The following is a 21,837-nucleotide window of genomic DNA, read 5'->3' as shown; positions in this document are numbered from 1 at the left end:
AACCCATAAAATTTTATCTCTGCTTTTCACGTGTTTTCCCGACCATTGCGCCCTCTGGGAGGCGCGCGTTGAAGTGCGTTATATTTGCTCGTCTTCAAACAGTCAGAAACGGTTCTTCGTTAGGCGGTATGTTTATTACGGTTATAGTAAGTGCAGGGAGCTGTTGGCGTGCCACCAACCTCATACGCATTGAAACACAGCCACCTGAATTAATGGCTAGATGATTTGGGCCTATAGGATGGTGCCTCGGGTATTGGCCTAGCTGATTATTATTATATGATGAATTTCACCCCTACAATGTTTTCTTCCAAAAAGCATTTTGAAAAATCAGCGGGAGCCTATGAAGGTACATGTTACAAGTGAATAACATTAACATGATTGGGATATGAATACTTTTCTCGTAAGAGATAGATAATACACTTCTGCCATAAGTAGTTTTCGCGTAATCGTATTATAAACTTACTTAATTTGATATTTTTGTAGAGAATCGCGTCGAAATATCCCGCAAAACCATGCAGAATGCTGTCGATCTTGACACGGAATGTTAAGCTTTTATACCGAGTGTTATCATCAGTGCGATCTTGAAATAAATTTTTCAAAATTTAAGAATGTTCTTAATTATGAACTTAAATATAATAAGTACCAATGTTTGGATGATTGAATGTAAAGAGAGGTTTAGGTTTATGCATCTCGAATTTGTTATGGATTTTGACACCGTATGGCCTTTCTAAGGAGTCCTATTATTAGAAAATGAAAACATATTAACACTTTAATTTATTGTTATTAGCATAAAACTATAATATTATTCCATGAGTTGGTCACTTTGGGGAATATTTTAGTGGGAGCTAGTAACGGAGTGACGTCAACACAAGAAACAAATTACCCTTAGCGAGGCGTTGGCAAAGGCTACTGTAACAAAATAAATACACATTCCCAAATATATTAGGAAAAATAAAACTTCCCAAAAATATTGAAAACCAAACATTCCAAATATACTCTAAATGGCTCTTGGAAAATTTCGAACATTTTGTATTCATTTCTTTTATGTTAAAAATTGACAAAGGCTGGTGATACCCCGAGCTGGTTTATCCTGTAGATATGCTATGCGTTCCTCGAATTTCACAGTGTTGCGAAATTTGGAAACCACACATCGCTTTCACTGGAATGTGTGACGTCGGAGGTTTTTTTCCGACCACGCTGACCAGGCCCAATATCCGACCCCAATTTGGAGGGGGCGAAAAACGAAGAAGACCGTTTTTCGGTTGTTAAACACTTGTTCGAGGGCCCTCTCTACAAAAAGCAGTTTTTCTGATCGGCTGAAGGCTCCTGCCTCCTTGTCCAATGCTTCAGACAACTCTCCGGCACCGTACTTTAAAATAATAAAGTACGCGCTAAATAAATAAACTATGCGGAAAATTAAGTACGCGCTCGGCCACTGTTTTCACCGATCGCGGCTATTGTGACCTGATCCACCATTATCAACGAACTGGATGCTGACGCTACGAGCTGATGAACTCCAAGCCGCCGTATGCTGTTTTGTTTATGAAGACGACCAACGATAAAACCGTCGACGGTATCGTAAGTGAAAAACGTATTTTAAAAGGGGTAAACCAGCCTTCGCGAAATTGAACTATTAGTTTATATTAATTGAGCCCATTGATTGTTGTTTACGCGAAATATTTGTTTTATGTTATTTAGTATTAATATCATTTGTCTTAACTAATTGATAATTTCCCAATGTATATAATTTTATCCATTCATTAAATATTTTCCTACCGAGACCAACCCGTATTTAATTTTGATTATTTTTAATGATGACACTAAGCAATTAACTTTAAGTTTATCTTCCCCTAGACAACTGATTTATTATCTTTACAATTATTATTCCCTAGTTTTATAAACAGGCTAAAGAAAGTGTCTCATTTTGGGGGTCCGTCCGGGATTAGGTCTCTCGCAGGATTATTTTTATGAAGGCTTTATTTTTGTCCCTAAAATTTTAATTTTAATTTCTCAACCTGTTCATTGTGGCCGGAAGTACGTAACCGTAGAAGCCAACTAAATAATGCGCTAAATTTATTTTTTTTTCTTCCTCGCTTTTTGATTAATTGTCGCTTTAATAAATTTAATTTACACGAACCTTAGGGAAGACCGTGGCGATTTGTTTAATCGATTAGCTTGATTTATTAATTCGTATCCATAGTGATATATGTATTTTTCAAAATTTTAGCTTTTTGGCGCCAAAATTTGCGTTAGTAGGCTGACATTTCTTTTTCTTACTTTTTTAAATTTTTGTGGGTAAAAATTTTAAAATTTTTTTTTGATCAGAGGTTTAGCGACTCTTTATGCCTTTTAAAGCTAAGCATGCTAAGTGCCTACCCCATTATAGGAAAGATTTAAGTTGCGAGCTTTGCTTCAAGGATTTTAAGGTTTTTGAGCGAAACGAGCGATTTGAACGACGACAAAGTAGTCGCCTTCGTACCCCGCCCTCCGTAAATAAGAATTCTTTAACGACGTCTAAGATGGCGAGTACGGGTGCAACTGGAAATACTGGTCTCCCCGTTTCTATTGGCGGTATTTCGTCCCCCTCTACGCCCCCCGTATTAACGTCGGGTGCTTTAAGTCCGTTTCAACAGCAGAATAACGCCCCTCCCCCGCAGCAGCCAGTAACTGACCCTATGCTAGCAATGCAGCAGCAAATGAAACTATTAATGGACCAAGTAGCTTTCCTAACGAATCAGTTAGCAGCTCAGCAAGCTCCCACCGTGCAATTAGTTCAGCCTGTACCCGTTACGGTTTTTCCGGGTGCAAGTTCGGCTCAATCAGGTACTGCCCAGTTCGTACCAAGTACCCATGTCCCAACCTTTTCGACCCCTGCTAATTTAGCTTCTAGTTCGAGTATTGTCTTAGGCGGAAATGTTAGCGCACCTTTAACGGTTGTAACCCAAGGTAATCAGTTAGTTTCTAGCGTTGTTCCTATCATCGCAAATCCCACTTTAGGCGTTTCCCCTGGCAGTCTCCAGGTCGGAAGTAGTGCAGGTAATGGACAGGCTGCTTCGATAGGTTTGCCAAAGTCGTGGGTTCCCTCGATTAGTATGCCCAATTTCTCTGGTTCGACAACGGGTATGAGTCCGAAAGATTTTCTGACTAAAGCGCGTCAGATATTAGCTAGTCGAGATTGCCCCGAGGATATTTTTGTAAAGCGTTGGGTGCCCAATATGCTGACAGGTGCCGCGCTAGATTGGTTTGAAAAGCAGAACCCATTTTCTAGTTTTGCGGATTTTTCAAGTGCCCTTAAGGCCGAATATCAACATGATACGGATGACGACTTCCTACTCGAACAAATAGATAGTCGTTTCCAAAAACCTAGCGAACAGTCTAGCAATTTTATTGAGGCCATACTTACGCTTATGCGCAAACTTAGCGAGCCCTTAACCGCGCGAGAACAAATTAGGCACATACGGCGTAACCTACTGCCGGATATTAGGAAGTCACTAGCGACCCGTACCTATTCCAGCGTGAGAGAATTATTAGCAGACGCAGTCAAGGTTGAGCATGCGTCGCAAGACCCGCGTCGCAATGCTGCTCAACAAAACATAAATAGCGCAAGTCCGTCCTTCCACTCTAGACCCAGAAAGCCGGACGTCATCTGTATGTCCTGTGGTGACCGTGGTCATTACCAAAATCATTGCCCTAAGCGCGCGAACCCCCAGCCGCCCGTGGCGCCCTCTAGCCAACTAAACACCAATGCTAAGCCATTTGTTCCTACATGTCATTTGTGTGGCGAGAAAGGTCACATCAAGCCCCGTTGCCCTAAGCGAAGTAATCAGCAGGGAAACGCGAGAACCGTGGGGGAAAGGACAGGCGCTCCCAGCGGGAAGACCCAATAAGTCCCGTTATTGTAAATAATGTAAATAGTGAGGTTTCACCTCGCCCAAAACTGGCTTGGATTTGGATTTCAATTGATGGCACGAGTTGTTTGGCACTGGTTGACCCTGGATCAACATTTACGTTGGTCAATGATAATTTTAGAGATAAATTAACACCCGTGAACAATGCCCGTCACCGCCATAAGCTTGGCATTAAGCTAGCCAATAAAACGCGAGTTACCTCTTCGGGCACCGCCAATGCAACTTTTGTTCTGCCAGGGAAATCCGATTCTAACCTAGTTTATTTTGTCCCACATTTAGTGTGTGATTGTATTTTGGGGATGGACTTTTTGCAGAAACATGGCATGATCGCTAATTATAGAGACATGCGTTATTGCTGGGCTGATAAGCCCGCCGAATTTTTTCATTTTCACTCCGATAGTAAAAGTGATGACCATATAGGAAGCGATCCGCTAGTTTGTCACATGGAACCCGTCGAAATTGACGAAAATGATTTAAAATCCGCTCTGTCTCTTGCGAAGGTTGATACTAACCAACGCTCCCAATTAGAAACTTTGGTGTATAAATATAAAAATTTGTTCGCTTCCAAAGCTGGTCTCACCGATACTACGTGTCATTATATAGATACAGGGGACGCGATCCCGATAGGTTGCGCTCCCTACCGTTATTCCCCTTTCAAGAAAGAAAAGATAGATGAAATAGTTCACGACATGTTGGCTCAAGAGTTGGTAGAACCCAGTAATGGCCCGTGGAGCTTTCCTTGCATAATCGTCCCTAAAAAGGACGGCGGTTATAGATTATGTATAGACTACCGTAAATTAAACGCAGTTACCATTAAGGACGCGTATCCCCTCCCGCGGATAGATGACATACTTGACTCCATGCGCGAAGCTAAATTTATAACAACTCTTGATCTTAAAGCGGGGTATTGGCAAATACCCCTTGACCACTCCAGTCGCGACAAAGCCGCTTTCATTACGCATAATGGTCTCTATAGACCAAAGGTGCTAATGTTCGGGCTTTGCAACGGGCCAGGAACCTTTCAACGCATGATTGACAGGCTGTTTTCTCATATGGGCCCCGAAGGTGTGTATGCCTACCTAGATGATCTAGTAATAATATCCACATCTTTTGAAGAACATATGGTAACCCTAGGCAAGGTCTTTAAAACGCTTTCTGACGCGGGCTTAACAATTAAAGCGAGCAAATCAAAATTTTGCCAAACCGAAACCCCACTCTTAGGTCATATAGTTAGCACGGAGGGAATCAAGGTTGCGCCCGAGAAAACTAAAGCGATTAGCGAATTGGCAGTACCGCGCGACGTTAAGGCAGTAAGGTCTTTTCTCGGAATGGCAAGTTACTACCGCCGCTTTATTAAGGGTTTTGCAGCCTTGTCCTCGCCTTTAACCGCCCTTCTCCATAAAGATGTTCCATTTGTTTGGACCACATCGCACACCGCGGCCTTTAATATCCTTAAGGCGGCTTTGATTTCCACCCCTGTTCTAATCGCCCCGGATTTTTCAAAACCATTCATTGTCCAGACAGACGCGAGCAGTACCGGTCTTGGAGCCGTACTTCTGCAGAAACGCGATAACAAATTGAAGGTTATTCAATATGCTAGCCGCACACTGACTGCCGCGGAGAGAAACTATTGCACAACCGAACGCGAAGCTCTTGGCGCTGTTTGGGCCATTGGTGAAAAGTTCCGCCATTATTTAGAGGGCGTACATTTTGAGTTGTACACCGACCACTCCGCGTTAGTTTGGCTTCTTAAAACCCCCGATCCCACTGGCAAATACGCGAGGTGGTATGCGAAATTGCAGGCATTTGATTATTCGGTGCACCATATACCCGGCGACCAAAACGTTTTTGCGGACGCGCTTTCTCGTTTGGACACAGTCAAGGAGGAGGTTTCGCTGGCGAGCCCCCCTCCTGACACTGATGTCACTTTAGCCGTAGCTTTAGGCACTCCCTCTGAGCCCATTGCTTTTTCCACGGATATTTTAGTTGCCGAACAAAACAAGGACGATTACCTTGGTCTTTTCATGACATCCTTAACTGATAGTGCCCCTTTACCCTCTATCGCTCCGGCTAAGAGTGCGCTGATACTTAAACAGTGTAAGATCATAGATGGCGTTTTACATAGGCTTCCCAACAAATTAGCTAATGTTGATTCCAATTTCAAAATTTGGGTGCCTGCTTCGTTGCGTAACACAGTCCTACAATTAAACCACGATATCAGGTCGGCCGGACATTTAGGTAACTACAAAACCCTGCGTCGTCTTCGTGAGCGCTATTTTTGGGATGGGATGACCAAAGGCGTTCGTACCTACGTCCAATCTTGCGACGCCTGTCAACGGCATAAGGTGCCCCAGCGCGCGCCCCCGGGACTTATGAAGTCCGCGTCTCCTACAGACCCTTGGACGGTGATCGGAATAGATCTTAAAGGTCCCTACACCCCCAGTAGGCGTGGCGTTACGCAACTCCTCGTCATTACTGATATGATGACGAAATGGGTAGAAATATTTCCATTGCGTCGGGCTACGACTAAGGCGATTGTCAATTTGTTAGTAGACCATGTTTTTACACGATTCGGGTTACCGCTGACCGTTGTAAGCGATAACGGGAAACAATTTGTCTCTCGTATTATGAGGGATACTTTCAAAATTTTAGGCGTAAAAAATCGCTACACGTCATTTTACTCGCCCCAATCGAACCAGACGGAGCGCGTCAACCGCACTCTTTCCACCATGATCGCCACTTTCGTGGGTGAGACTCATAAAGACTGGGACCTGGGAATTCAGCAATACGCGATGGCATTGCGAACAGCTACCCAAGAGTCTACAGGATTTACCCCTGCCTACTTAAACTTCGGGCGCGAATTGCGAACCGCGTCTGACATTGGCAACCCCGTCGAACCCGATAGTTCCCTTGATAGTAGCAAAATTAACGCTCACGCTATTGAAATTAAAAACCGAATAAATTCCGCGGTTGCTCAGGCAAAAACGAATTTAGTAGCAGCCCAATCTAGACAGGCCGCTTATTACAACCAACATCATCGAGATTTCGAAATGGAGGTCGACCAGTTGGTTCTGAAGCGCACACATTACAAGTCATCCGCCGACGCTCGTTTTACTTCCAAGCTAGCGCCTCGTTGGGATGGTCCCTATCAGATCGCTCAGAAACTTTCGCCCTTGACTTATAGGCTTAAAAATTTTAAAAATCGTAGGTAATGCAGTCTGCCTTGTGAATAGCTCTCAGTAAAAGTGTCACACTTATATAATAATATTATACACTTATGTTATTACGTATCTTACTAAAAATTACATAATTTATTGTTTAGGGAGAATGAAGATGTTAAGACGATTTTTTGCGTTAATCCCATTCCACCTTACGCTCTATAGTCAGTTGCAGGCTAAGAAAGACAAAATATATAGTACAGTCGGCGCAAGGATACCTCAGACCATTTCCGGCCAGTCGACCGCGCGAAATTTGAATTTGACCACTTTACGGTCAATTTCAAATTTCGTGATTTTCATCGTATTTTTGCGCCATCTAGGAACCGAAATTGGAATCTATTTTTTAATTTCATGTTGTCATGAGTTTTGTTACTGAATACAGCCAAATCATTTTGCTAAAGAAGGTTCGATAATGGAAGCTCCAAATATATTAAACAGCCCAAGAGGTTACTATAAAAAGCATGATGAAGGTTTACTGTTAACAAGTAAAGATAAAAACATAATTTTAAACATCTATATCTCATTAAGACAACGTTACCCCCAAGAAAGCGTGATAACTATTTTAAAGAAACTGCTGATTTAACTGGTAAGACATAGAAATAAATTTACAAAATTAAATAATTATTCATACTATTTTAAATTTAAGAATGATAGGAATGCCTTATCTTTTAAATTTGCTCGCCACCACAATTATGAAATTAAAAAATAAAGATTCCAATTTTGGTCTCTAGATGGCGCTAAAAGACGACGAAAAGACCAAAACTCGAATTTGACCGTAAAATGGTCAAATTCAAATTTCGCGCGGTGGAATAACCGGAAACGATCTGAGGCATCCTTGCGCCGATTGTACTATATATTTTGTCTTTCTTAGCCTGCAACTGACTATAGCCATATGCTCCACCCCTTAAAATCAATCAAATCGGCTAGGTATCTCATTGGTTGCCTAAATCTTACGTCCTTCAACGCGCAGAGTTTCCAGTTGAGACACTACCTCGCCAGATTGGGCTACTTTTCAAAGCGTTTTGCGATAAAAAAAAGACTTGGGCGGGAGGCGGACTTTTGGACTTGGCCCTGAGAAGACACAAACATGAATCACGATGTTTAAAAATTTGTTTTAACGATGTTTAAAAATTTGTAATAATAATGTTTAAAAATTTGTAATAACGATGTTTAAAAATTTGAAATAACGATGTTTAAAAATTTGTAATAACAATGTTTAAAAATTTGTAATAACAATGTTTAAAAATTTGTAATAACAATGTTTAAAAATTTGTGAAAAAATATTATGTTGGAAAATACTTGTTATGGTTTGGATATTGTATTAAAAAGTAATTATTTGACCAAACCTTCGAGCTTCTATAACCGTTTCTATTCTATTTCTTTAAACTTTGGCTGTAAAATGAACTAGAATTTCGGCTATTTTAGAAGAAACATTTGTAACGTTGGGCGGGTTCTTTTGGGCTAGTTTAAATTCCGTTTGGGCTGCGTAACATCATTTCTACCTGGAAACTCTGTCAACGCAATGGAAACATACGCCAGGGACGTGAGATCAAAGGCCACCTACGATCAGGGTTGCCACAAAATTTTAAGATTCAAATTCCCTGATTTCCCTGACCATTTTAAGAGATTTTCCCTTACTTTGTTTTCATATTTTATTTTTATTAATAGTTAATAAATTTAAATGGACTTTCAGTAAAACGGTTATTGCAATGTTGAAAAAAATAGCCAAACTTTCACGGAAATAAATGATAATCATAGAATTTGCCATAGATCTAGAGTAAAATTACCTTCAAAGTGTCAAAAGAATGAATTCCCTGACGTTTTACCAATTCTTAAAATTCCCTGACCAGGGTTCGTACAAAATTTTAAATCCCCGACTTATCACGATATTATTTTAATCCCTGATTTATCCCTGACGTTTTACGATATTATTTAAATCCCTGACTTTTCCCCCCAATTTGAGAATCCCTGACTTATCCAGGTTATCCAGGTTCCGTACGAACCCTGCGGACTTTTTAGGCCCATTTTTACATTCCCTGATATTTCCATGATTACCCTGGCGTTGGGCAACGCTGATGATGTTCCTCCCCCTTTCTCGTTCAGGGGTGGGGGGTAAGCTGAACCAAGATGGCCGCCGCGTATCGTCACAACGTAGTAATTCTGCCTAAGTATAAATTTATACATTATATAAATATATACCAGGATCTTACATTGTAAGGCTTATTTGGATGCAAATGATTTTCGTTGAATTGCGACGCTTCTAGGTGTAACTTTTGCGACTGAATAGGACCCAGATACGAAGTGTAACTTTCAGGAATCATAATTCCTCCATCTGTTTCAAATATTTGCCATAAATGAAAATTCTGTTTGAAACATATGGCATAGTACCTTTGAGAAATTTCTGCGCTCCGTCCAAACATTCGGGCGATAGTTCATTATCGCCAAATGATCCCAATAGTTCCGAAATGATCAGATCGGCCTTTTCCGGAGCATCCCAATACCTCATATCGCAAAACACGACCGTCACGTTTTTATCCCACTTTTTGTCTTTCAGCTCTAATAATCTATAATTGGAAAAACAATTGTTACGTTTAATCAAAAGTATATAATATACATCTGAAGTGATGTGTTTATTTAGGCTACAAAAGATGTACATTAACAGGTTTGAGACAGTTTGTAATGGGCGCTACATTCACTACTAAATATGAACTACATTATACGTAGGAATTAATTGCGTAGGAAAGAACTGATTTACGCAATGAAGAACCCGCGACTGCCGGTTATAGCTCCTGTGCAGCGTTGCCAGATGTAAAAATGGAAATTATGGTATGAACTAAAACATTATTGAGTTCTTGGTAAAATAATTTCACTAGCATTATGTAGGATTGTTTAAAGGATTAAACTACCAAAAATTGCAGCGGTCGAAGTCTAGATTTAAATTAAATCTTTTTGGGCTGACATGAGTGCCAAATGATAGTGGGTTCGAAAATTATTGACAATATGGTGATTCCTATCAGAATTATTGAAAATATGGTACGGTCTGTTAACATTATTGCAAAAAGACTAAAATGCGTACCATATGGAACACTATTGAAATTATGGTACGTTCCGAATTCCTAGCTAGAATTATGGAATTTTACCATAATTATGGAACGTCTGGCAAAGCTGCTCGGGTGTACGCCCCACCACATTTCAGGCTTCAAATTAATTTTAAGTATAGAGCGCCATCTCTTGAAAGTAATACGAAACATTATTCTTATATTAACTAATTATTAGGAATTTATTAATTTTTTAATACGTTATATTTTGTAATATAGCACGTTAATTTCATTTCCTTCTTTTTATTTTATTTTTATATTTTAATTTTAATAATTAAAAGTATATAAAAGGTACTGAATTTAAGTTTAACACTAGTTTCAGTATTTTCAAGAATATATATATTTTTTGTATTTAGGGTGAGTGACTGTTGAGACGATTCGCCGGCACAAGAGGAGGAGGTGAAACGTCACCGCTTCAATCGCGTCGGATGACGTCATTTTAGGGGTATTTTTAGGGAGGATCTTATTCGTTAAGCCTTAAAAATCGTCTCCAAATTATCATTATCCCGATCATAAATACATTCTTTTGTTTTCCATAAGTATATTTAGAAGCAGAACTTTAGAAATTGGGAAAATTTTGTATTTGTGAAAGTTGGCACTATAAATTCTTTCGATTTCGCTCTATAGATGGCGGCACTTGTCTCTTATAAAATAAATGAAAAAATTTGGTAGAACTACATGTTAATGAAAACGGAGCAGTTCCAAGAGTTCTCTTTTACGTAAATCGGTTCATCGTGCAGGGATGTTTACCGAGGGGCTAACCACTCTTAGAAAGTCTGTACACCGGACTACGCTTAGATTACCACTGCCAAAGGCAGGGACTTCAAAGATTACGCGTAGTCCCATTAGTACAGTCAAAGGTACGGCTCTGTACACCGATTACGCGGAGTGACCAGCCCCTCGATGTTTACTTATAAACTACATTTTTCGTATGAAAGAGTTATAGAAAATCAATATATGACGTATTTCTCACTATTATTTCTTCCAAAACACGTTTCGAAAAATTAGTAAGTGTATGCAAAGGTACATGTTTCCAGCAAATTCACAGTATCAGTATTGCGCGATAGTTTTATAACTTACGTTACAACTGCTTTGGGATTCTTCTCAATGGCGTAAACCTGAACCAGCCTTTGACTTTTCTCCGCAGCCTTAATAGTAGCAGTCACTAAAGGACCACGACCAGCTCCAACCACCATCACCACACTAACGGATTCAAATGATACATGTAATTTGTTATAATGCGTCGATATATTTGGTGACGTTATACAGTAGATTTATACCTAGTGGTAGTGTATTTTTCCTTCTCCGGTACTCGATCAGAGAGGGCCTGGTAGATAGCCTACAAACAATAATACCAGGAAATTATATACGTATACATTTGGAATGTCTAAGGATTCATTACCACCGTGATACGAAAGAGGTTCGTTGAACGCAAGATGTAACGCTAATTTACACACAATCCTAAAGGTATTTGGGTTCACTAGGATCACGTACAGTGTAGCCACGACTTATATACACAGGTTAGCAGGCCCGTCTTAAGACCTTTTGGGGGCCCTGGGCTAAATTATTTCTTAAGAACTTTGCGATCCCCAACGGTCAGCCTTTGTATGTCGGTTGTCTAAATTCAACTGTATACACAATAATAAAACCTTAACTTTTAATTTCAAAAGTATAACATAGGCCTACTGAAAATAAAAGATTTTTACTGACAGTTATACGCTGTTAGGTTTTTGAAATTGTTGGTACCGTATGATACGCGATGTGGCGATTTGTCAAATTACCTTAGACGTAACTAAAAGATACATAATATTAAAATGGCATAAATAATATTTAACCAACTAAACCCTTATCCTTAGAGTAGAGGTTGTATGGCTGGCCTTTCCGGGGCCCCAAAACTGGCTGGGGGCCCTGGGCTTTAGCCCATTCAGCTCATGCCAGAAATATTTTAGGTATTTCTGGCAATCTAGAAATATCATAAATTTTGGGAAATATTTAAGAAATATCCGAGAAATATCGGAAATATTTGGAAATTTGAAATCTGGTGCACTATCGTTAAATCTGATTTCAATGTTATGAAGCACGAGCCATTTAGCTACAGACATTTAAAATTCCACCTTGAAATCCTCATTGAACGAAATTTTACAGTGGTCATTTGCTATACAGGGTGCTTGTTATACTATCTTGCGTTATTTAAGATAGTCATTGTTTTACTATGTTGCATTCTTTTATGCGTCATTTAAAATAGATTAACCAGAAAATTTATTTAAGAAATTTCGATTAGTTATCACAATAAATTTGTCATGTTCTTCACGAAACGGATACGGTAAAATTACGTAATTAGATGCTTACAAAAGCTAAGGAGGTAAGTGAAATTCTATTCGAAACAAGGTTTAATGTCGACTAGTTTGGCACCTAGGAGCAACAAACACAAGGAGAACGCAGCTAGCCTTTAAACACGATAACAGTGTTGTACAATTTCCATTGGACGAGCCTTTACGGTTAACGTTTTACGGGCGGGGGGAAGACAATTTCCGATTTTTCCCCTTCCGACGGCAGCAGGCGCTAAAGCGTCTAACCAATGAAAAATGTACCCAAGAAAATGCACGACTTTTGACGGGTTGCGTTTTCTTTTTGTGGGGTGCTGTGTTTGTTGCTCCTAGTTGGCACGTAGCGAACATAAATTCAAGTTTTAAACTACAACCGTTTCAATGAGAATCATCAGGGCCACCATATTAATCCCTAGACATTCCCATGTGCATGCATATTTAGTTTAAATACAATACTTAATTAGTAGCTACGTGTACAGGTTAGTTATGAAAGTTGCTGGTAATGGCAATATTTACTTGTTGATATTTCGTATATTTCACAGGGTCTTTTTCAAAGACTTCATAATCGCCAGGTTCCAAATTATCCCTCAGAGGCTGAAACAAAAGTTATTTTAAATCAATTATTTTTAATAGCTTTCAACAATAGAAATTTGAAAATGTAGTAAACTTTGACAGGTAGGCCCGACCGATAGATACCGTTGTAATCGAAGGTGTAGTGACTCGTAAAACCTTCCGTACACGTATACCTGCTTACTCATTTTAGAAAACATTGTTTTTTTCAGTGATTCCTCACAATTTACCGAAATTTATTTTACTTTACCTATGATTTCCAGGGATTGTTAAGTAATTTCCCGTGATTTCTTTTACTTCCTCTCTCACTTCTAGTGATTCCCGGTGATTTATTTTACTTCCTTTATGATTCTTAAGTGAATCAGATTTGTAGGTAATAAGGGCGTGATGACCTACGTTTTCGACGGCTGATCACTAACCCCCGTATGTAATATTTGGTAATACACGCATAATAAAGGATTTTCTGACAATGACGTCAAGACACAACAAGGTACGTCTTGTTGATCTTTTGATATTCAAATAAGGCGATATTTGGAAAACCTTGGTCATTCCCCTTTAAACATGGTTACTACCTTTTGATATTTTCGCACATGCGCAGAGTGAGTAACGCGATCGGCCGAGGGATTGGAAGAAGTGTTTTACATTTTAGAGGACCCGAAACGTCACTATATTTATTAGTCCTCAAATCTTGTAATTATTATCATGCTAGCATATTTGATAGTTTTATAGACTCGTACGAGAAGAATGTAAAATGAGAGAATAAGGACCGATGGTGCAGTTTTTAACATGGGGTGCTATGCGGTGCTTTTATCCATTTCGCCGTGTGAGAGTTGCAGGACGGCTCGGTGCCATTGTCCTAACATTTTCCCATAGGGTATCATGGGGTGTTTACCGGTGGTGCAGTTTTTTTAGGACGCCATTTTGTTTATTTGTTTTGAAGTGTGAGATAAGGGATCGTGCAAAGTGTAAGGATGAGTAATGAGTTTAAAAGGGCTTACTACCAACGTCAACTATCGCTCATTTTAGTTAAACTCCAGTCTTAGAAAAGGGAAGAAATGTAAGTAGATCTTTCTTTCCGTAAACGTTTTTTAAACAATACATAACCCTTAGAAATTCTAGGAATGAAGTATTTGTAACCGTAAACCCAACGTAAAAATGTAAGTATAGATTGTTTTTACTACCGACCAAATTTTTCCCATAATAAAATCGTGTTTTTTAAAAAATAGGACGGACGTATTTACTTGTTTTATCGAAGTGAATTTCTTAAGAGCGAATAGCAATAACATTATTAAGGAACTTGCATTTATCATCATGGAAACTGGAGAGTGTGACGTGTTTTCGTTTAAACCTCCCTTGGGAGAGTTTCGTTTGGCCGACTTCTCATTTGGCCGACCACAAAATACACGTTACGCCGACTGTCCATTTGGCCGACTGCACATTTGTCCGACTGAGAAGTCGGTCATATGGACAGTCGGCCAAATGGACTGCTCATTTGACCGACTGAACATTTGTCCGACTGTCCATTTGGCCGACTGAGAATTCGGCCAAATGGGCAGTCGGCCAAATGGACAGTGCATTAGACCGACTGCTCATTTTTCCGACTACTCATTTAGCCGACTGCTCGTTTGGCCGACTGCTCGTTTGGCCGACTGCTCGTTTGGCCGACTACTCGTTTGGCCGACTACTCATTTGGCCGACTACTCATTTCGCCGACTGCTCATATGTCATTTAGACGATACTAGGTGCGTTTGGCTAGGTACTGTCCTCTAGGTCGCGTTTTAGAAGGCCCAGCTTGGTTATAAAGAACGGGGCTGGGGGGGCGCCGGTCCGGCCCCCCAGCGCTCGAGCGAAGCGAGTGCGCGGCGCCGTCAGGCGCCAATACTTAGAATACATTGCCCGTTCTATAAGTCAACCTAACACTAAAGACATAGATAAGGACAGGCTATAGTATAAGAGTCAGTGAAATGAGCAGTCGGTCAAATGAGCAGTCGGCCAAATGAGCAGTCGGTCAAATGAGTAGTCGGCCAAACGAGCAGTCGGCCAAACGAGCAGTCGGTCAAACGAGCAGTTGGCCAAACGAGCAGTCGGTCAAATGAGCAGTCGGTCAAATGAGTAGTCGGACAAATGAGCAGTCGGTCAAACGGGCTGCTCATTTGGCCGACCAGAATTTCAGCTAAAAGAGTAGTCGGCCAAATGAGTAGTCGGCCTAATGAGTAGTCGGCCATATGGTCTGCTCATTTGGCCGACCGAAAAGTCGACCAAATGAGCTGTCGGCCAAATGGGCATTCGGACATATGAGCAGTCGGCCAAATGAAAAGTCGGTCAAATGAGGAGTCGGCCAAATGCGGAGTCGGCCAAATGCACCCCACCCCCTCCCTTCCCCTATCACGAGTTAACTGTCAAGGACCAGCGACTCTGTTCTTGGATTTCCCGCAGTATTTGTGGTCTTGAATGGAATGACGGAGAATTAGAATTCGAAAGCGTGAGAGACATCATCATAGCTTTAGTGAATAAAGCGACCGTATTTTACTCCAAAGGCCTAGAAAAAACGAACTTTCTTTCCAAATGTCTTGGAAAAGACGTTTTAAACATTGAAGATTTGGGTTGCCCCAAATTTAGTAGTTTGGGAAGTGATTTGCGTCCGTTGATATGTAAATATCATTTCAATAATGATACTAACTGCGCATTACACAAAGCGCACCGAATTTGCCTATGGAAAAAGAATATGTAAAAATAAATTCGCAGAGTTCAATTATATAAAATGTATTATTTCTGTATTAAATTAAATTGCGAAATACATTTTTTATACGTCAAGTGTTTTGTTGACAACTATTTTTGGGGTAGTAAGGTTCAATTTCCATTTCATATAAATGTATTGTCGGTTTTTTTTTTGTTAAAATTGTGAAATGAAATATTTATCGCCCAAGTTTTTTGTTTTCAGAAGTCATATTTTGAAATTTAGGGTTAATAAACCAAATCAAGTTTAAGGACCATTTACAATTTAGGAAAGTATAAAAAGGGGATCCTTTCATGGAAATAAATCATTCTACCTTCATTCTTTTAAAGTAACAATAGCTTAAATTTAAACCTTCTTCGAAATGAGTCAAAGTATCGACAAAAATATACCCGTTTGTATAATTCGGTCCACTCTAGCAAGTTTTATGCTAAATACGTCCGTAACGAAACGGAAAACTTGATTGATGTTTACGTTCCATTCAATGCTGTTGTAGAAAATTGGAAGTCAAAGCTTGGGCAGGCGTCCGCATATATCATGGTGTCTATTGTTTCAAATTTTCTTTTGTTTCTTTCGAGCGTCAATATTTTTAATGTAATTTCTCTCTGTGCAGGTGGAAAAAATCCCCATCAAAGATCCCACAATAACGCAGGAGGATCATGACATGGCGAAAATGTTGGTGGAGTCAGGGATACCAACATCGTTCCCTATACAATCATCTTTACCCGAACTCCTCGTATCTACACCTTCGACCATGCAGCTTGATCAACCGTTCACTACCTCATCTGACTTAATCCACCCGAAAAAAAAGATAACAACACGAGGAAACGCCCCACCGATGCTACACCAAAGACGTCAAAGAGACCCAAGGGTGACGACGAACATTTGAATAGTTTATTAAAACTGGAAAAACGGGCCACGGTTGCTCCTAAAAAAACCCCCGCAATTAGCCTAAAGGACTCCGATAGTGAGTCGGAAATTGAATAAACTTTTAATTTGTATAAATGTAAAATAAAAAATTTATTTGATTTATCGAATATTTCGCATTTGTTTCTTACGATAGCCCATTTTCCTATTTATAAAGATTCTGAGAGGTATTTCCAAACCCTATAACGGAATAAAAACTCAAGAATATTTATCTTTAGATTTGAAGAGGGTCGATTGACATTTTTACTGATATTATAATAGTGAGGAGCGGGTCATAGAAAAGAGTATAAAACCCCGTCAACCTGGAAACAAATGCGAAATATGAGGTAGTGAACGGTTGATCAAGCTGCATGGTCGAAGGTGTAGATACGAGGAGTTCGGGTAAAGATGATTGTATAGGGGACGATGTTGGTATCCCTGACTCCACCAACATTTTCGCCATGTCATGATCCTCCTGCGTTATTGTGGGATCTTTGATGGTGATTTTTTCCACCTGCACAGAGAGAAATTACATTAAAAATATTGACGCTCGAAAGAAACAAAAGAAAATTTGAAACAATAGACACCATGATATATGCGGACGCCTGCCCAAGCTTTGACTTCCAATTTTCTACAACAGCATTGAATGGAACGTAAACATCAATCAAGTTTTCCGTTTCGTTACGGACGTATTTAGCATAAAACTTGCTAGAGTGGACGTCAGAAACAATGGCATTCAGAACGCCATTGGAAATCGCTTTCTGAAAGGTGATGGGGTTAGGTAAAGTTGTATACCGAATTATACAAACGGGTATATTTTTGTCGATACCTGACTCATTTCGAAGAAGGTTTAAATTTAAGCTATTGTTACTTTAAAAGAATGAAGGTAGAATGATTTATTTCCATGAAAGGATCCCCTTTTTATACTTTCCTAAATTGTAAATGGTCCTTAAACTTGATTTGGTTTATTAACCCTAAATTTCAAAATATGACTTCTGAAAACAAAACACTTGGGCGATAAATATTTCATTTCACAATTTTAACAAAAAAAACCGACAATACATTTATATGAAATGGAAATTGAACCTTACTACCACAAAAATAGTTGTCAACAAAACACTTGACGTATAAAAAATGTATTTCGCAATTTAATTTAATACAGAAATAATACATTTTATATAATTGAACTCTGCGAATTTATTTTTACATATTCTTTTTCCATAGGCAAATTCGGTGCGCTTTGTGTAATGCGCAGTTAGTATCATTATTGAAATGATATTTACATATCAACGGACGCAAATCACTTCCCAAACTACTAAATTTGGGGCAACCCAAATCTTCAATGTTTAAAACGTCTTTTCCAAGACATTTGGAAAGAAAGTTCGTTTTTTCTAGGCCTTTGGAGTAAAATACGGTCGCTTTATTCACTAAAGCTATGATGATGTCTCTCACGCTTTCGAATTCTAATTCTCCGTCATTCCATTCAAGACCACAAATACTGCGGGAAATCCAAGAACAGAGTCGCTGGTCCTTGACAGTTAACTCGTGATAGGGGAAGGGAGGTTTAAACGAAAACACGTCACACTCTCCAAGTTCCTTAATAATGTTATTGCTATTCGCTCTTAAGAAATTCACTTCGATAAAACAAGTAAATACGTCCGTCCTATTTTTTAAAAAACACGATTTTATTATGGGAAAAATTTGGTCGGTAGTAAAAACAATCTATACTTACATTTTTACGTTGGGTTTACGGTTACAAATACTTCATTCCTAGAATTTCTAAGGGTTATGTATTGTTTAAAAAACGTTTACGGAAAGAAAGATCTACTTACATTTCTTCCCTTTTCTAAGACTGGAGTTTAACTAAAATGAGCGATAGTTGACGTTGGTAGTAAGCCCTTTTAAACTCATTACTCATCCTTACACTTTGCACGATCCCTTTTCTCACACTTCAAAACAAATAAACAAAATGGCGTCCTAAAAAAACTGCACCACCGGTAAACACCCCATGATACCCTATGGGAAAATGTTAGGACAATGGCACCGAGCCGTCCTGAAACTCTCACACGGCGAAATGGATAAAAGCACCGCATAGCACCCCATGTTAAAAACTGCACCATCGGTCCTTATTCTCTCATTTTATATTCTACTCGTACGCTTGGAGTAATCATAAATATCAGGGTTAAATTCCCTGAAATTTCCAGGTTTTCCCTGACCAAATTGACAAATTTTCCTGACCATTTCTACAGAATAAATGAATGTTTTAAGGTAAAAATCGTGAAAAATATTTTCTTTAAAAAATTTATTTGTCTAATATTTTGGGGTCATTTTTAAATTCCTTGACTTTTCCCTGGCCTTTTGGAAACCTTTTAAAATTCCCTGACTTTTTGGAAACCTTTTAAAATTCCCTGACTTTTCCCCGACCTTTTGCAAACCTTTTAAAATTCCCTGAATTTTCCCTGACCTTTGGGAAACCTTTTAAAATTCCCTGACTTTTCCCTGACCTTTGGGAAACCTTTTAAAATTCCCTGACTTTTCCCTGACCTTTGGGAAACCTTTTAAAATTCCCTGACTTTTCCCTAACCTTTTGGAAACCTTTTAAAATTCTCTGACTTTTCCCTTACCTTTTGGAAACCTTTTAAAATTCCCTGACTTTTCCCTAACCTTAGGGAAGCCTTTTAAAATTCCCTGACTTTTCCCTAACCTTAGGGAAACCTTTTAAATTTCCCTGACTTCTCCAGGTTTCTCAGGTCGTGTACGAACCCTGAATATGTTTTTGGTTATTCGCTATTTGACGAACCTGCAATGGCGTCCCTAGTTTATCTTCGTATCCTCGGGAATTCTGGGCGAGGAAATCATCCGCTGGTTGACTCTTAAATTTCGAAACACATATTTATATCAAGTTCTTATTAGAAATTAAGTACTGCAGGTTAACAGTGAATATGTGGGCCCATTCGTCTCGTGAATTCCGGAAGAAACACCACGCCCCTCTGGTGCAATTGCAGCGTTGCCAGACGGACGATAAATATAGTACATGCATGAGTCTATTTAACCCATGAATATTCAACTGGAATATCCTAGTGGCGTAGTGGAGCCCAGCTGTTTATATAAGCGGTCGGAGCGTTAGTTCCTAAAATACCGCGTTATAGTTAGGTTTCCTTTTTGCATTATTTATCATGAATCCAGGGGCGTAGAAACGTTCTAGAAGTTGGAGGGGCAAAGAGAAATGAAAAGGGGTCTGCAGAATGGGTTTGACTTTTTAATGGAGTGTAGCTTCTCCGAATGCAAATTGGCGGGAAAAGACTGAAATTTAAACACAGTTGAGGTTCTATAAGCTTTATATGTTTTTAAAATGAGAATTTGAGCCTTTTCAACTGACCAAAAAGTTGGAGGGGGCAATAACATAAGTTGCCCCTCACAGCGAAATTCTAGGGAGGGGTATTGCCCCCCAAGCTCCACCCCCTGTTCTTACGCCCCTGCATGAATCTATATAATTAAATAGATTCATGTATATAATTTTAGTATTAGAATAGTTATTATAATAAAATTATAACAGAGCATTTATTATTTAATAATAATAATGTGGCAAACACTGACTCGGGTTTTCTTCCAAAGTATCACCTTTCAGAGATAGCATTTATGTTTAAATTGTCAAAAACCTCACCTACACTCGATAGAATCGCTTCCAAAAGATCGGAGTTACATTACTTCATTTTGTATTTTTATTTTAAAAACCTTATTTTTAACAAAATAACGCGAACCATCCGTGAAAAGTTATTCTGCTCTCGTGAACTACCTTGCGCTAAAATTACATTATTTCCTAATTCATTCTTATTTTCTCAAAAAAGTCAATAACCGGGTTGGAGAAAAATAAAAAAGTCCGATTTATATGATTTTTAACTGATTTTTTGATAATTACCAAAAATAATGAAACGAAATTGTCCGATGTGAGTCGTCAACTTTCTATGTGTATTAAAACGATACTTTTGTTTTTTCCTATAAATAAAAATGACACTTTGAACTCTTATTCCTCACTCTGATATGAGACTAATTACATAAAAAACAACTTGAAATTTTATAAAATTCCATTTGGATAGTCGTAAATATAAATACTGCTGTATAGACTCTTAAACGCGCCTTCCCAATCGACCGCCATTACCTTACAGTCTACGGGGAGGCTGATGATAAAACCGGTTTTGGGGGGATGAAATTTCAGCCGTAGGGGGGCCTGTCTGTACGATAATGGCGGCGCCCAGTCAACGTTTCTAAAAGAGTGTATACTGTATACTGCTTACAACCGTATGGCTTTGAAATAAACTCTTTCTGGAAAATCCAGCTCAACATGTGTTGCCAACTTCATTTAAATTTAAATTTTTTAATTTGATGACAATTATCATGATTTTTTCGTCGGATAATTATCGATAATTACCAACCAACCTTGGTAAATAACTCGTGTGGCGCAAAAATAGAGTTGGATATTCAAGGTTTAAATAGATTCATGGTACATGTCGATAATTTCGGGATAATTTGTGGGACGTACGATATTTTCAAGGGCGTACTACATAGTACTTATCTTTCGATAATTCAGCTTCCGCGTACGATAAATACTCAAATTGGCTGAAAACCGGTTAAAACTGTGATTTTTAAACATAAGTTTTCAATCGGACAAACTTTAAGTGTTATTAAAAATTTTGATTGCACAAGTTAAACGTCAATTTCACCCAGTTTTCAGGCGTACGATAAGGTTTTTCGGAAATCGATAATTTGGTTTTGTTTCAGGAACTGGCAAAGCTGAATAGACCATTCTATAAAATACTACTTATGTGTTTATTTACTTTTCTGTATAGAGAGGCAGAAGGTTTTCATGAACCAGGGAGGCTCAAAATGGCTTCTCGGGCAAACCTAGTTTTCTGGATAAATAGGGGATTTTGATCAACATCGTACTTATTTAACGGGTTATAGTTTTATACAAACCTTTATAAATAGTTAATTATCAAATTATCTTATTGTTTTGTAAATATTTCAGTTATGAACTTATTTTGAAATATACTACCTTTGCTATATTTTGAAAATCTT

The 21,837-nt window shown here is 38.9% G+C and overlaps 1 protein-coding gene across 1 annotated transcript in view; it reads right to left on the bottom strand.

The window, feature by feature from the left end:
• LOC149944528 (protein arginine N-methyltransferase 5-like) overlaps positions 1-21,837 on the bottom strand; it is a 38,501-nt gene that overhangs the window by 4,401 nt on the left and 12,263 nt on the right. Inside the window, exons 7-14 of the mRNA XM_090176381.1 lie at positions 19,562-19,633; positions 13,068-13,145; positions 11,505-11,563; positions 11,305-11,427; positions 9,515-9,690; positions 9,337-9,458; positions 644-737; positions 464-580 (exon numbers count right to left, since the gene is read on the bottom strand). Of these exons, the coding sequence (XP_090032507.1) occupies positions 464-580; positions 644-737; positions 9,337-9,458; positions 9,515-9,690; positions 11,305-11,427; positions 11,505-11,563; positions 13,068-13,145; positions 19,562-19,633 (841 nt within the window). The remainder of the gene's footprint in view (positions 1-463; positions 581-643; positions 738-9,336; positions 9,459-9,514; positions 9,691-11,304; positions 11,428-11,504; positions 11,564-13,067; positions 13,146-19,561; positions 19,634-21,837) is intronic.

The sequence above is a fragment of the Leiobunum rupestre genome, chromosome 5, assembly GCF_980474605.1.
Source record: "Leiobunum rupestre chromosome 5, qqLeiRupe1.1.hap1, whole genome shotgun sequence".
Lineage (NCBI taxonomy): Eukaryota > Metazoa > Arthropoda > Arachnida > Opiliones > Sclerosomatidae > Leiobunum > Leiobunum rupestre.
Note: the sequence above shows the minus strand (reverse complement) of the source record. Positions and strands in the feature narration are given on the sequence as shown.